The 13,740-nt window shown below is 47.0% G+C and overlaps 2 protein-coding genes across 2 annotated transcripts; one reads left to right on the top strand and one right to left on the bottom strand.

Moving 5' to 3' along the window:
- Positions 1–187: 187 nt before the first annotated feature.
- Positions 188–3,181, bottom strand: VC83_02173 (uncharacterized protein). The gene is made up of 2 exons (XM_024465841.1): positions 2,703–3,181; positions 188–2,598 (listed from the first exon to the last, which is right to left on the bottom strand). Exons 1-2 carry the CDS (start codon positions 2,959–2,961, stop codon positions 1,052–1,054), a joined length of 1,806 nt encoding a protein of 601 aa, XP_024326821.1. The 5' UTR covers positions 2,962–3,181; the 3' UTR covers positions 188–1,051.
- A 132-nt stretch (positions 3,182–3,313) lies between these two features.
- On the top strand, positions 3,314–4,161 carry VC83_02172 (uncharacterized protein). Its single transcript, XM_024465840.1, has one exon. The coding sequence runs from the start codon at positions 3,466–3,468 to the stop codon at positions 3,850–3,852; it is 387 nt and encodes a 128-aa protein (XP_024326822.1). The 5' UTR covers positions 3,314–3,465; the 3' UTR covers positions 3,853–4,161.
- The last annotated feature ends 9,579 nt before the right edge of the window (positions 4,162–13,740 follow it).

Genomic DNA, 13,740 nt, shown 5'->3' with positions numbered 1-13,740 from the left:
AAGCGGGGTCTGTACGCTCTGATGGCGTGATGAGGGTTGATCCGCGCAATTTCGATTTCAGGGATGTGCGGATGGGGGGATTGACGGACTCGGAGCAAGTCCATCCGACTCACATCCGGCGTCGATCCATTATGATGCAGCATCCCCAACCCGCGCTGCTGTCCCTGCCCCCCATACGGACTCCCACCAAACCCCCTCGCCACATCCAGCACAGGCGTCCCCTCCTTCTCCGCCGCCGCCGACCTCGGCCTCTCCGTCGACGCAGACAAGATAGACGAGCGCGTGATATCCGACGCATTAACAACATCACAGTATTCAGAACTATTGATAATAAACAATGAAAACAAATGAGGATCAGGGGAGGTAAACAGTGTATCATGTCTTTTCCTCTGCCCTTCCTACTCAATTTGAGCCTCCAATTCCGAGTTTATTCTGAGGCGTCACAGAAATTCCCCTGAACTATCTTGGGCTATCCATGTTCGCGGTGTTTGAGCGCTGGGAATCTCAGAATCGTATCGAATAAGGCGATGGCCTAGCTTTGGGAGGTTCTTTAAGAGGAAGGCGGGGTGTCGCATGCCGCAGCACCGCAATGATAGGTGTAAGTTCTCCCGTGCTGATATGACGGTACACAGGTGCTAGGGTTGGGACAACCATTTGTTTCCTTTCTAGTCTTTGGGTAGTACGTGACCGTAACTGTAATAGTCTGTATAAATGAGACATTGATCGATGCCTTTTGAGGAACTTCTAACCCTAACCCTTGGAGATATTCATTTCATCTTTCCTTTCGGACACAAGAGGAGATAAAGCCGGCAGAACCAGGGCCAAGAAAGGGGCCAGGATATATACAAACAAGCCACCGGCTTCCTAATATCGTAGGGCCGTGTCGAAACCAGCCAGGGCTGACTTCGTTGAACACTTGCTTAGTGGACTTTTCCAGGACCTTCGCGCACGGGAGTCTCACTTAAGATCCCACGCACCTCTTAGTATCTGCTGTTGCCAGCCTTTGCGAAATCTCCAGTACATGGCTACCGCCCAAAATAGCTGCTTTGGCCTATATCTTCCTCTTCTTCCCTATCCTCTCTTCTACGCCTCTTAACTCTTCTCTCGTTCGTACCCTTCCCTTTTCCTCCGCTTGAACTAGAGCATCTGCCTCGTTTTTCACAGCTGCTTTCCTACGCTCGAGGCCCCATTCGAGTATATTGTGCATGCATATTCGAATGTTCGACACAGACTCGGCGTCGAGAAAGTGCTTCGCAAGCAGAGCAGTGTGGTACTTTGGGTATTGTGGGAGCGATGGATTCGCAGCGAGCGAGGAAAAGGAAGATTGAAGCGTAGAGTTCGTGTCGGAGAATGTGCTCTCCGAGAAGGAGTTCGGCAGCGCGGCCGCAGAGGCAGGATGTGCGACCGAGTTTAAAGGCGAGGCCTGAGATTCTTCAGCCCAGTGCACGTAGAAGAAGACGATATCAGGTGATATAACACAGGAGAAGGCGATGGCATTGAGATCGGAATCGGGATAATCGTCATCGCGCGCTTGAGTACTGGTTGAGAAAACTCTGGCAGGACTAGTTCGCGGCTGCTCGCCTTCCGCAGTTCTCGTCGCATCCAGATCCATAGGACTGCCGAGCCCAGAATCCAAATCCTCAATCACCCTCGCGCCAGCTCCAGTGTGCATTCCAGGGACCGCTCCAGCTACCTTAATGGCATCTCTCGCCCTCCTTCTCCCCCACACCATTGCAGCTCCCGCCCTCCTCGCCTGGACTTTCGCGTCCAGCAAATTCCCTCGCCAAGCCTTCCATTCCACGACGAAAAACGGGCTCACGATATCCTTCGCGACCTCAAGTCCAGATTGTGACAACAGACGTAGCTCATCGCTCGAGAACTCAGAGCGTTGGAAACCATAGGTGAGGTCTGGAGCAGGATTCTTGAGTCCAAGTTCTGCGGAGGCTTGAGACGAGTGGGAGAGGCGAACAGGTATCGGGACGCTGTTGCTGTGGAAGGGAGCAGAGATGTTCCAATCCAGGCCATCAGTCTCGAAGCTCTGGCTCATGACCTCAGGAGCAGCTTCATCGCTGCATGCTGCCAGGCCTTGGAGGTCGAGCTCGTCCTCACCTTGTCGACTGGCACTGCGTTTTTCCTTGACAAGAAACGGCATCAGGCGTGTAGCGATAGTGGCTTCGTTCCGGGATGCCATCTGCTTCTTTGTGCTCCGGAATTTCTGCACGGAGCCCGGCTTCATACTTGATCTACGTTCTCCATTCACGATTTGTTCTATCCTTTCTCTGAGTTCTGGCCGGAGAGCCAATGCTTCCTCTCCAGCATCTTCGTCGAGTATGTCCGCCCATTGTAACTTCTCTGCTGCTCGGGCAGGATTCAAATTTGAGGTCGAGGATTTGGAGGGAGAGAATTGCGAGTGAGACTTCGATGAGGTTGATTTGGCAGGAGTGAGGGGTTGTGTAGGATTGGAACTCATAGCTTGTATGTTATGCTTCGAGAGACGTGCGACTAGGGGTAGGGAGCGCAGGTCGGAGATATTTGGGAGGGAGAGGGAGCGGCGTAAGAGAGGAAATTTAAATTCGGACTGGGTAATGGATTTGAAGTCTGTGGATTGAAATGTCAGTCAGTCAGCTGATTCTTGCCTCAAATGGTGTATTAGATCATGCATTTAAGTCGTGCATCGCACCACAGTCTCTGAGTGCTCTCACCACTTGAGTTCCAGCAGTCACTTTGCCGACGAGGCTGCGCACAGTAGGACTTGGGCTTCGGCTCAAACTCGGATTCAGCATGAGAGTGAAAGGAGTCAAATCTAGCAGTCCACCGCCATTTCCAGCCAGGACTTGGCGTTGCGGTCGGGGACGCGGCGGACGAGAGAGGCCTGGTATCGAGATCGCGATGTTGCCGCTCCCGCTTCTGCTTCTTGGCTAGAGAGTGCGACGGCGATGCAGCTGCTTGCTTGCGTTTCATTCCGCTCCCTGGGTCGGAGTTGCGATCGATGGACTAGCGACTCGACTCCGTTGCAAGTAGGTCAATGTCGTGTTGCGACCTGAAAATCACATGGACAAGTACTTTGAGCGCGCTGAACTGGAGATGGCAACGCGAGGAGATGTATGTAAGCTAGATAGAGCGTGGTACTTCTAATGAATTACAGTCGTGAGCCAGAGGCAGAGGGCAAGTTTGGTAGTTATGGTTTGTTTTACCAGAGCGTGGTTCGATGATTGAACTACATTGACTTCACGTGACAGTCTAGGCCCCTTGTAGATTGTAGCAAAATTACCGAGCGTTGGGGACCTACAGTCAATTTTGCTTGGCATCCCATGGCCGAAGGAAATATCACTTTGGCACGCCCATGTAATGGCACACGGAATAGGGGCTTACTACGAACACTGCAGCGTGTATAGCAGTAAAGTAGAATCAATTAACTATTCTAACTATATACTGGGTCCTACGTAGTATTTATAGCCCGCTAGTATGGCCGGTCCCTGGATAATTTACATCTGGCACACCAGCGTTGCTGATCGTAATCATCCGGGTAACGTGCCACCGGCCAGCAGGCCATTTCACAACAGGTTCCAGCGGCAAAAGATCGGAAGCCCGGTAGCCGACCAGACACATGAGCTCCCTAGTTCGACGCAAGCGCGAGTGAGACAGGCTCGGGCCGGACGCGCGGGCCGATCACGTACTACCCAGGATGTGGGAAGCCAGCCGGTGGTGATGGCACAATCTTCGGCAATTTTCACGCAACATCAGTCGTATCCCTCAAGCTTTTGCGTACTTCTAATATTCAAGATGCGAGGTCAACTTGCAACCTCCCAGAGTGATATGCCGAAGCTATCAACTGATCTGATCGAGATCTGATGCAATCTGGGTCTGTACCCAAGAGCCTCATAATACGCATAGCTTGTAATCCTCTGTAATTGTGCTGGCGCCATGCCTCAGCAAATGTGTTCTCGAGAGGCTCTTGTCAAGTGTGCGTTGTCAGTGCAGATAAGGTCTCAGCGCGACTTCCAATGGGGCAATATCCCCTGACTATGTAGTATTTCCCAATTGGGCAATGGGTTACCTCGTACGCTACAAGGACTACTCCCTATCTGAGGACACATGGTAACCAGCGGAGAACCTCACAAACGCGTGATGATACGTCGCAGAGCAAAAACAGAAAGCACAAATGCTGCCACGCCTGTCCCCAACGTCAATTCTCTCATACTTGGCGTTCGGCAAGGTGGGAGGTATTCCTTTCAAGTGAATGAGGAGTATGCCCCCAGTATCCATGCATTACTGGTATAAGCCACGGATGTGATGTGCCTGGACCGCGTCCAGCTTGAGGCTCCTTGAGATTGGTGCGTAGAAGACGCGCCGGTTCAACATGCCACCAAGCTTTTTGGCCAATGAATAGAACATTTGCATCGCCAGAGGTTTGAGAACGACAACCCTGACAAGCTGTGTTCTGTCTGCGAGAGCTACTGCAGCCATGGGAACGATGACGGACGACTTGCCCGAACAGTTGGTCTGTATTTCACGCGGAACAAAAATGAGCCCTCAGTCTTCATCTCCTCCCAACCACTTCCATCGCTAAGCTAACTCTCACTTGGCTCTTCCTCCCATCTTTGCCACTAAAGATTATTCTATTCAGCATATCCCTGCTTCGCTGCGTCCACACTCTGGAGTATAGCCGAGTGGTGTGTCGTCCATGGGCGATCGATTGGCTTGGGCAGGCGATATGGACGTGCTGTATCTGGTCTCAGGACTGCTAAGCTGGGGTTTTCATACGCCCGCCCCACCCTACAAATGCAATCGATGTTGCCTTCACCGGAAGGAAAGTTGGTCATACCTTGAGTTACAAGAATATAAGTCTACTCAGACAAAGTTAAGATGCCACCCACTAAACTACCCGCGCCGCCTACGGTGAAGCATCCATTGTTACTAAGCCAACCAGCAAATGGCTCAGATCTAAAATTGGTTTCACATTTTCGACTATGATAGGCATTGGCTACAAGTCCACAGAAGGAGGCACAGGGCTGAGGGACATCACAGACAACATTAAGAAGGAGATTTTATATAGCACAATGTTGGAAAGAGAATATGATAACGAGTAATCGAACAAATTATATTAGCGTGTTCCGTTACCGTTGCTGGGTGTGCCGTGAACAGAGAAAGTTCGTGCAGGTCATGACGAAATAGGGCCAATAGATGCGGCACCCGCAGGTCACACATAGAAGATACGTATAGTGAGATGGCGAGGTATTTCAATTGTTTTAGGAGCGGGTGAAGTGACGAGAAATAATATGCATACAACAGGCCATTAGTTGCACCAAACCACCCACCAGCTGTGTTGGACTCCACGCTGTTCCCAAAGACTTCATGTGTGTTCTCGTCACGGCCCAGTGCGTACTTGGTTCGGGCCAGTGTGGGGAATAATATGATATCATGATATATTGTCAGAATTATGGTATATGATATTGTCACCATATTACATCTTGCGATATTGTATCACGCCATATATCATGATATTAATATGGTGATATAGCAATATATTACAATACTAACAATATACCTTGCTGTCATCTACTCTCGACCCGTCGTCACTAATTCAATTATCTACCCAAGCTGTGCCTCCTCCCCTGTACCAGGATTTTAGGCACTTTAATGCCTCAACTGACACAACTCCAAGCCTATTCCTCCTTTCAGTAATTGTGAGAAGCGGCACTGGAAAATAGGCGTTCAGGCTCAGCAGACATCGCTGGTATTGACAGTATGTCTAATGCCATCACCGCCAGGTTGGGATAGGTTGCACGCTGTGCTGGCTCCATCCACCAGGACTTTGGGTCAACTTCTGGTGTAATACCTGCCAGGCAGTACTTGATATACTCATCAATAACTGGTGGCTGCCGCCTCTTCTGCTCAAGCCAGATTTGATGCTCAGTCTTCTCCTGTACTAGCTCATTTGATGGCATTACTAGTTGAGGTGTTGGCTTGTATTGCTCGTCCCAAAATAGCTGCATAGATGCCTTTGCTGTTACTATCCAATTGCTCTCCCAGTTGTCTTCAATCCAAGTCCATTTTTGAAAGGGTACTAATACCATGGCTGCAATATAAGCTGGAGATCGTTCAGTCAGGCTATAGTACTTGTCTAACTTAGACCAGGCTGAATTGATACAAGGGCTAATATGAGAATCGTTGATATACTCAAGTTTGCCAAGTTCAAGCTGCTCAAGTAGAAATTCCATTGTTGAGAGAATATGCTCAATTGTTTGCCCTTTGGCCCTCTGTTGCTAGTGTTGCTTGATGAAAGAACTTAAGAAAGTGGTGGATATTGTTAGTACGACCCAGTCCTCATGGGAGAGCCAATCAGCCTCAATATCCTTTCCAGTTTGATGGCAGAATAGGTCAATTGCCAAGTGTATACGCTCTTGGATAGCGCAGTCGATCATAGCATACCAGGAGTTCCATCGAGTCTTGTTATCCCTGACTAGACGCTTGCCAGAACTGAGCTTGACAAAGGCAGCAATTCATTGTGGAGATCTTTGAACATATACTACAATATTATAAAGCTTTCCAAGAGGACCTTTCTGATGCCAGCTCTCCATTTCAAGCTCAGAAGGAGTATCAGAACTGCCTTGATTGTTCTCTTGTGATAGGGCTTCTTCTTCAGTTGAAAAGAGAAAGGCCTGAGCAGTTAAATTGATAATATGACCATTACAACGAAGTCGGTGGTGAATTGGATTGTATTCAATTTGATACTGTTCCTGTAGTACTAAACAATATAGTTAGTTATTGGTAATAACTATTTCTAAGAGGAATAACTTGCAGGAAGAAAGCGCTCTCATCATAGTTTCATTGTTCTCAGCATTGTCCATCATAAAATAGCCAACCTTCGAGGCAATTCCATACTCCTCAATAATTCTCATAATTAGTCTTGCCTGATTATCACCAGTATTTCGTCCTTCCAATTCTCTCAAAGCTAGAACTGACTGTCGGAGGTCTCCATTATCTGCAAAGTAGTGACCAATTATACCGAGAAGTGCTTTAGAGTTGGTAGAGGTCCATAGATCAACTGTGAAATGAATCTTAGACTGCGCAGATTGAAGACCTTGTTGTATACGTTGCCTCTCCGATTCGTAGGCTGTGAGGGTCCAATTTTTGATAGTGTGGTGGTCTGTAGGCAGCCAGAAATTGATGCTGGGATTTAGGAAGAAGAGAAGGTCTCTAAATTCTGAATACTCTACCATTAGAAATGGAACTGAACAACAGGAGATCCATCGTACAAATAGCTGTTCGAGTGTTGCTGGGTTGATAGTAGTAGTAGAAGAATCTAGACATTGACACTTTTTCTGGTTCTCTTCTCCATGTCGAAAGGCAGATGCAATACTAAGTTGTTGAGAGATGGCACGTTGCTCTTTCTCCTCATCTGTGATGTTATGCTCTGTTTGTAGATGTCGTGCAATAAATGCTGTACCTCCAGATTCTCTATACTCTCGTGGGCAGTATTGACATCGCCAGTAGACATATTTGCCTTGAGTATATATAGTATTTACTGGACCAGGCATATGCTTCCAAACAAATGATGTACAAGGCTGTTTCTTACTTCTAATTGACTCTTCGACTGGGTGGATTGTTGAGTTGCAGAGGCAGGTATTGAGACGTGAGATTCAACAAACATATCAGGATCTAACATTGAGGGAATAGTTGATTCTGGTCCTAGTGAGGCCATATTGCGTTGGTAATAACTAAGGAGATAATTGATAGAGATGGTGGGAGTGGATTTGATACTGAAAAATCAAAAGCAAATATCCGGAAATTGAAGAAAAAAAAGCAATATTAATACTGTGATATTATGATACATATCATGATATTCAGCTCTAATATTATATCACATGATATTTACATACCTTAATCGTGGGGGGAAGCGGGTGCGTCCACTCGCTTATGAGAGGAAGCAAGTGCGTCCTCTCAACTTGCATATGTTCACCGCTACTCTTTACCAAAACCTCGAACATTCCTACACATAGTAATTTATATAGTAATCAAATGTAATTCATATAATGGAAGGGACACCTCTATCAAATGCCTGTGAATGGCTGGCAGCAAACCCCTCTGAATCTATAGGTGCTGCCAGTCGGATTTTTAAGGTCCCAAAGTCGACTATACAGTCAAGAATCACCCGAGCAGTCCCACGGAAGCTGCCCCATGGAGGTCACAATAGGGTGCTTTCTATAGACCAAACGGAGGCCCTAAAGACCTGGATTCTAGAGCAGTATTACCTAGGATTAGGGGCTAATAGGCATATGGTTTATGGGGCAGTATGCCACCTACGGAGCCCACTGCCTCCACCGTCACAGAGCTGGCTCACTAAATATATACGGAATGAGCTTATGGATTTCCACTTTATCACTACAAAGCCTATTGCGCAACAGCGTACGCAAGCTCAAGAGGAACCTGCTATTGTTAAGTGGTTTGAAAAGTACACGGAATTTGTACTACAGCATGGTATAAATCCAGAGTCAATCTGGAATATGGATGAAACTGGATTTAGGGTTGGAATTCCAGGGGGTGAGAGAGTTATGGTCCCCCGAGCTGTAAAGCAGCTCTATACTCTGAGCCCTGAGAATCATATATCTATTACGATCATAGAGGCAGTATCTGCAGCTGGACAGAAGATTGCACCTGTACTTGTTGTACCGGGTAAAATCCATATGGCAGCATGGTACCCTGAAAACCTCAGTGGAAATGAGCTGATATTGCTCTCGGAGACTGGCTATTCTAATAGCCAGCTTGCTCTACGGTGGTTACAGCACTTCATAGAGCTTACTGCTCCACACAACCCAGGAAATCCCAAGGTTCTACTACTCGATTCTTATGTGAGCCACACAAGCCCTGAGTTCGTCATTATGGCAGCCGAATATCTGGGCGTTTCCCAGCCACCTTACACACGTTTTACAGCCATTAGACGTGGGAATATTCCAGCCTTATAAGCACTGGCATAGGCAGGCTGTGCTCCGTGCTATACGGGAAGTGGACATCACCTATAACCTACCCCGATTTATGATAGATCTCCCACAAATGCAGGAGCAGACTTTTAAGAAATCTACCATACAATCAGCATTCTGGAAAGCTGGAATCTGGCCTATAAGCTGTAATACAGCCCTTGAGAAGCTGCGTACGTACTCGCAGCCTACGCAGCCTACAGAGCCTACAACGCCTACCCTACCACAGCCTATTACCCCTATTCCCTCCACTTTCCAGGGCGTAGAACAGGGCCTACAGCAGTGGAAGGAGCGGGTTCCGGAGGCCTTTAGTAGCCCCTCAAGGCAGAGCTACAGCAACTGGCTTACTGGGGCAGCCCGGGTTCTGGCTGCCGGCCAGCTCCAGGAACTCGACCTACGGGCTGTTCAGCAGCAGGTCAAGGACTCGAAGAAGAAGCGGGGGGGCCGGGACCGACTCCAGTGTGGAGGTGAGCTCCGGGCTTCTGAAGCCCACGAGCTTCAGGCCCAGAAAGCTGAGCTTCAGACCCAGAAGCTCGCTGCCACAGAAGCTCGGAAACTGAGCCAGGCCCAAACCCGAGCCCAGAAGCAGCTCCGCCGGGCAGGAATTGAAGCCCGGAAATGGGAGCGCCTCCGGAAGAAGAGCATAGCTCAGCTCACTAAATCGGGCCTCACAATTCCTCCGGAGTTGGAAGACCCTATTACTGACCCAGAAGCCGAATCTGGGAGCCAGTATGAGAGCGCAACTGAGGGTGGGAGTGGTCGTGGGAGTGAGAGTGAGCATGAGAATGAAGAAGTGGTAATTTCGTAGAATTGAATTTTTAAGTACTTTTACATATAAATTACTATGGTTGGGTACTTACGGTCGCAATTTGAGAGGACGCACTTGCTTCCTCTCATAAGCGAGTAGACTCACTCGCTTCCCCCCACGGTTATATTATATTGGCAATATATCATGATATTGAATATCGTGATATTCTGAATATTATTCCCCACACTGGTTTGGGCTGGCCATCATATCTTCAATTTGTTGCACCAATCTCCCGCTGCGGTAATCTTAAGGAATTCCTTTAGTAAATAAAAGAGTAACGATGTACACGAACATACCGTTTACTCTCAAGGAATTGTGTGAACTTGTAACGCTGACTTCTAAACGATAGAAGACACAGAGGTTTCTTGCATAAGGTTGACTTGACAGAGGAGGCAGGGGATTAGACACAAAGGCTTTTCAAGTAACACATTACAGTATTGTAAAGAATACTATATTGAGTTGAGCATGAAGCTCCTATCTAAGGAAATACTATCTACTTATATAGTGGCGTCGTGCCTCATGGGTAATCTGGATAGTTGGCGGATAGCTAGATATTCAGGATAGTTCATGGATAGCTCAACTATCCAATATCCACTAGTTTCTGCAACTATCCATTAGCCCTGTCACATGGCAGCCTACCCTGCTTGCCCCCTGTGACTTACTCGTCACGTTACTAGGCCCTGGTGCTGTAACCATGACGTCACGTTACCGTAGCCGTAACACTAGGTCCTCCAAAAGGCCCTTAGGTCTTGCTGATTAAGGAATCACTTACTTAAGTAGGGTGATGCCCACTTAATTGTCTAGCAGGTTGCGCTGTTTACCATGTCTTCTAGTAGACACATAAAAATCAAAGAACGTCATCTTTTTGCAGACCGTATTGAAAAGAACGGAAACCTAATGTCGCCATGTTCCAGCTGTCTTCACAACAATCGATTCTGTATTGTTGTTGCTGGTAGTCATTGTTGTAGTTAATGTACTCATCGCAATTCCAAATGCAATGCTTGCGCCCCTTCTCCAACTGATTGGGAGAAGCTTCGAAAAGAAGAAGAGCGCCTTGAGGTAGAAGAGGAAGCGGCGGCATCTCAGGAGCGAGAGGCTCACCTCTGCACTCAAGAAGCATATGCCCGTCGCATGCGTCTTCGCAAACAGCAGAAGGCTCTCAAAACCCACGGTGTTGAGATGCTGCGTCGTGGTCTGAAATCTTTGGACGAATTGGATGAAGCAGAGGAGAAGGAGTGTAGGGAGGCAGAGGTCAAAGGGACTCTCTTGCACAGCCCTTCTACTGCCGTTTCCGAGGGTGCTGCCCCTGACCAGGACCTTTTCGTGGCCCTGTCTCCTGGCTTCTTTGATCGCTTGGGTGTCGACGGCGAAACACCTCCAGTAGCTCTGGACAGCTAAGGTTTCTGACCATTTCCCATGAATTGTCCGTAGGTTCATAACCTTTTCATTTTATCAAAAACTCTTCTTTGCGTCCTACTAACCTTCTGTCTAGGATCGCTTCGACTTCGTATTCAACAATCTCATTCTCTGGTTGAAGTTCTGTATCGGTTGCAATTGGGGTATTTCCTCTTGCTGGTTCCAGTAGTGAGACATGAAATACCGGGTGTAGTCTAGACTTCTTGGGTAGCTGCAGTCTGTAATTAACTGAGCTGACTTTGTTCAATATTTTGAATGGTCCCAATTTCTTGAAGTCCAACTTTGTACTTGGTCGTTTCGTTTTGATGTGTTTCCGGAGTAGATATACTTTATCCCCCTCATTGAAGGCAGGTTCCATACTGCGCTTCTTGTTTGCATACGCGGCAGATCGTTCATTTAAGAATTGGATATCTGTCACAAGTTGTTCATGGAACGATTTGAGTTGTTCCACAGCGATCATAGCTTGTTCTGCTCTTGATTCATCCGGTCGTGGTAGTCTATATGCCTCTGGCTGATAGCCGTAATTGGCAAAGAAAGGTGAGACTTTTGTTGCTTCGGTCATCGCGCTGTTATATGCGAACTGTGCGATGGGTAATATCTGAACCCAATTGTCTTGTTGGTGGTTGACATAACTCCGTAGGTATTCTTCAAGGGTTTGATTCAGTCTTTCTGTTTGACCGTCTGTTTGGGGATGGAAAGCTGTTGATAGCTTATGATTTGTTCCCAAAAGTGCCATTAAAGATCTCCAAAATTTCGAAGTAAAAAAGCTTGTCTCTGTCTGAGATGATTTCTTCCGGTAATCCGTGATCAGCTAATATGACTCAAAGGAAGGTGTATGCGAGTGCTTCAGCATCGCTAGCTTCTAAATATGGCACAAATATTCCATATTTCATGAGTCTTTCCGTAATAACCAGGATAGCGTCAAATACTACTCCTGTTAACGGGTCCCGAGAGGGTGGTAGCTTGACAATGAAGTCCAAAGCTATAGATTTCCACGCTCCTGTTGGTACTGGAGTCGATTTCAGCTGTCCATATGGCAAGTGCCTATTGGTTTTGGATTTTCTGCAAATGTCGCACTCTCTTACTACTGTTTCCACCTGCTTCCTCATACCTGGGAAGTAGTAGTGTCGGGTGATTCGTTCGAAGGTGCGTGTTACTCCCTGATGGCCGTGTGCTGGTAGCGAGTGTTGTTCTTAAACTAGCTGGCGTCTCATTTTGTTTGGGACATACACTAATCCTTTGAATCGGATCAATCCTTGTTCATCGATGGCAAAGTCGCCTTCAGTTTTTATTAAGACTCGCTTTGCACATTCATCTGTTGCATAAGCTTTCTTGAGTCTTTTCTCCAACTCCGAGTTCTCCACAGTGGCAATCGTGGCTAGCAACTCATTGTATTGCATTCCTGCATCTGTTTTCTTCAATATGGCTCTAGGTCTTTCCTCTTTAGGGCCGATGTAGTCGGTCCTTCTGCTAAGAGCGTCGGCTCTTGCATTCTCAGAGCCCTTGCAATATGTAATCGTGAAGTTGTAGGCTGCGAGTGTCTCTGCCCATCGGACTTGTCTGCAGTTTAAAACCTTGGTTGTGGTGAAGTATATGAGATTCTTATGATCCGTCCATACCTGTACTGGGTAGGTCGATCCTTCAAGATATACTCGCCATTGCTCAAAAGCAACGACAATAGCTATCAGCTCCTTGTCGTGGATGTCATAGTTGAGGCTCCGCAGGTGACAGTTTTCTAGAGTAATATGCAACTGGCTTAAGCTTCTCGTCTTTGTCTGGCTGACTTAGACAGGCTCCAATCGCGAAGTCAGAGGAGTCTGTCTCTAAGACAATCCTCTTTGCAGGGTCGAATGTGACTAGGATAGGTGCTTCTGTGAACTTCGTCTTAAGTTCCTGAAAAGCAGCCTCTGCCTTGCTTGTCCATTCGAACGTAAGGTCTTTCCTTGTAAGCTCTGTAAGTGGTTGAGCGGTGGTCTACGGAATAGATCCTAGCTGCAACTCAAAGGTGCAAATTTGGGTCGCTTTGCATAGCTTGGATAGCTAGCACTAATTTGCTTTCATCATTTTTATGGCGCATGTTTTGTTGTGGAGGAATTTAACATTTAGTTCGGGGGGTTGGTCACCGCATGATTTTGGCACTTTCGCTTGTTTGGCACTTTCGTTATACATGCACGTTAGTCGTAATCATAATCATGATTATTTATAAAGCATATAATCATAATCATGATCTATAATCATGACTATAATCTATACCTTATTAGGCTTAGTTATTACCTAATTGGGTATAGTTTAGATAAGTGATAAGATAAGATAAGAAAAATGAAATGTTTCTAGAGAATTCTACAAACTTCTACAAACTTCTAGAGAGTTCAAAATGCTTATAAATGCTTATAAATATATCTATAACGTATTTCACATGCGAGTCGCCATCCCGGGTGAGTCGCCACCACCAAAACACCAAAACGCGTCAACTTAACTATAGTCAACAATGCCACGACCAACACAAGCCCAATCCTCTAATCAAGAGGGCAGGATACT

The sequence above is a fragment of the Pseudogymnoascus destructans genome (assembly GCF_001641265.1).
Source record: "Pseudogymnoascus destructans isolate 20631-21 unplaced genomic scaffold scaffold_4, whole genome shotgun sequence".
Taxonomy (NCBI): Eukaryota; Fungi; Ascomycota; class Leotiomycetes; order Thelebolales; family Thelebolaceae; genus Pseudogymnoascus; species Pseudogymnoascus destructans.
This window is presented reverse-complemented; position numbering and strand designations above follow the sequence as displayed.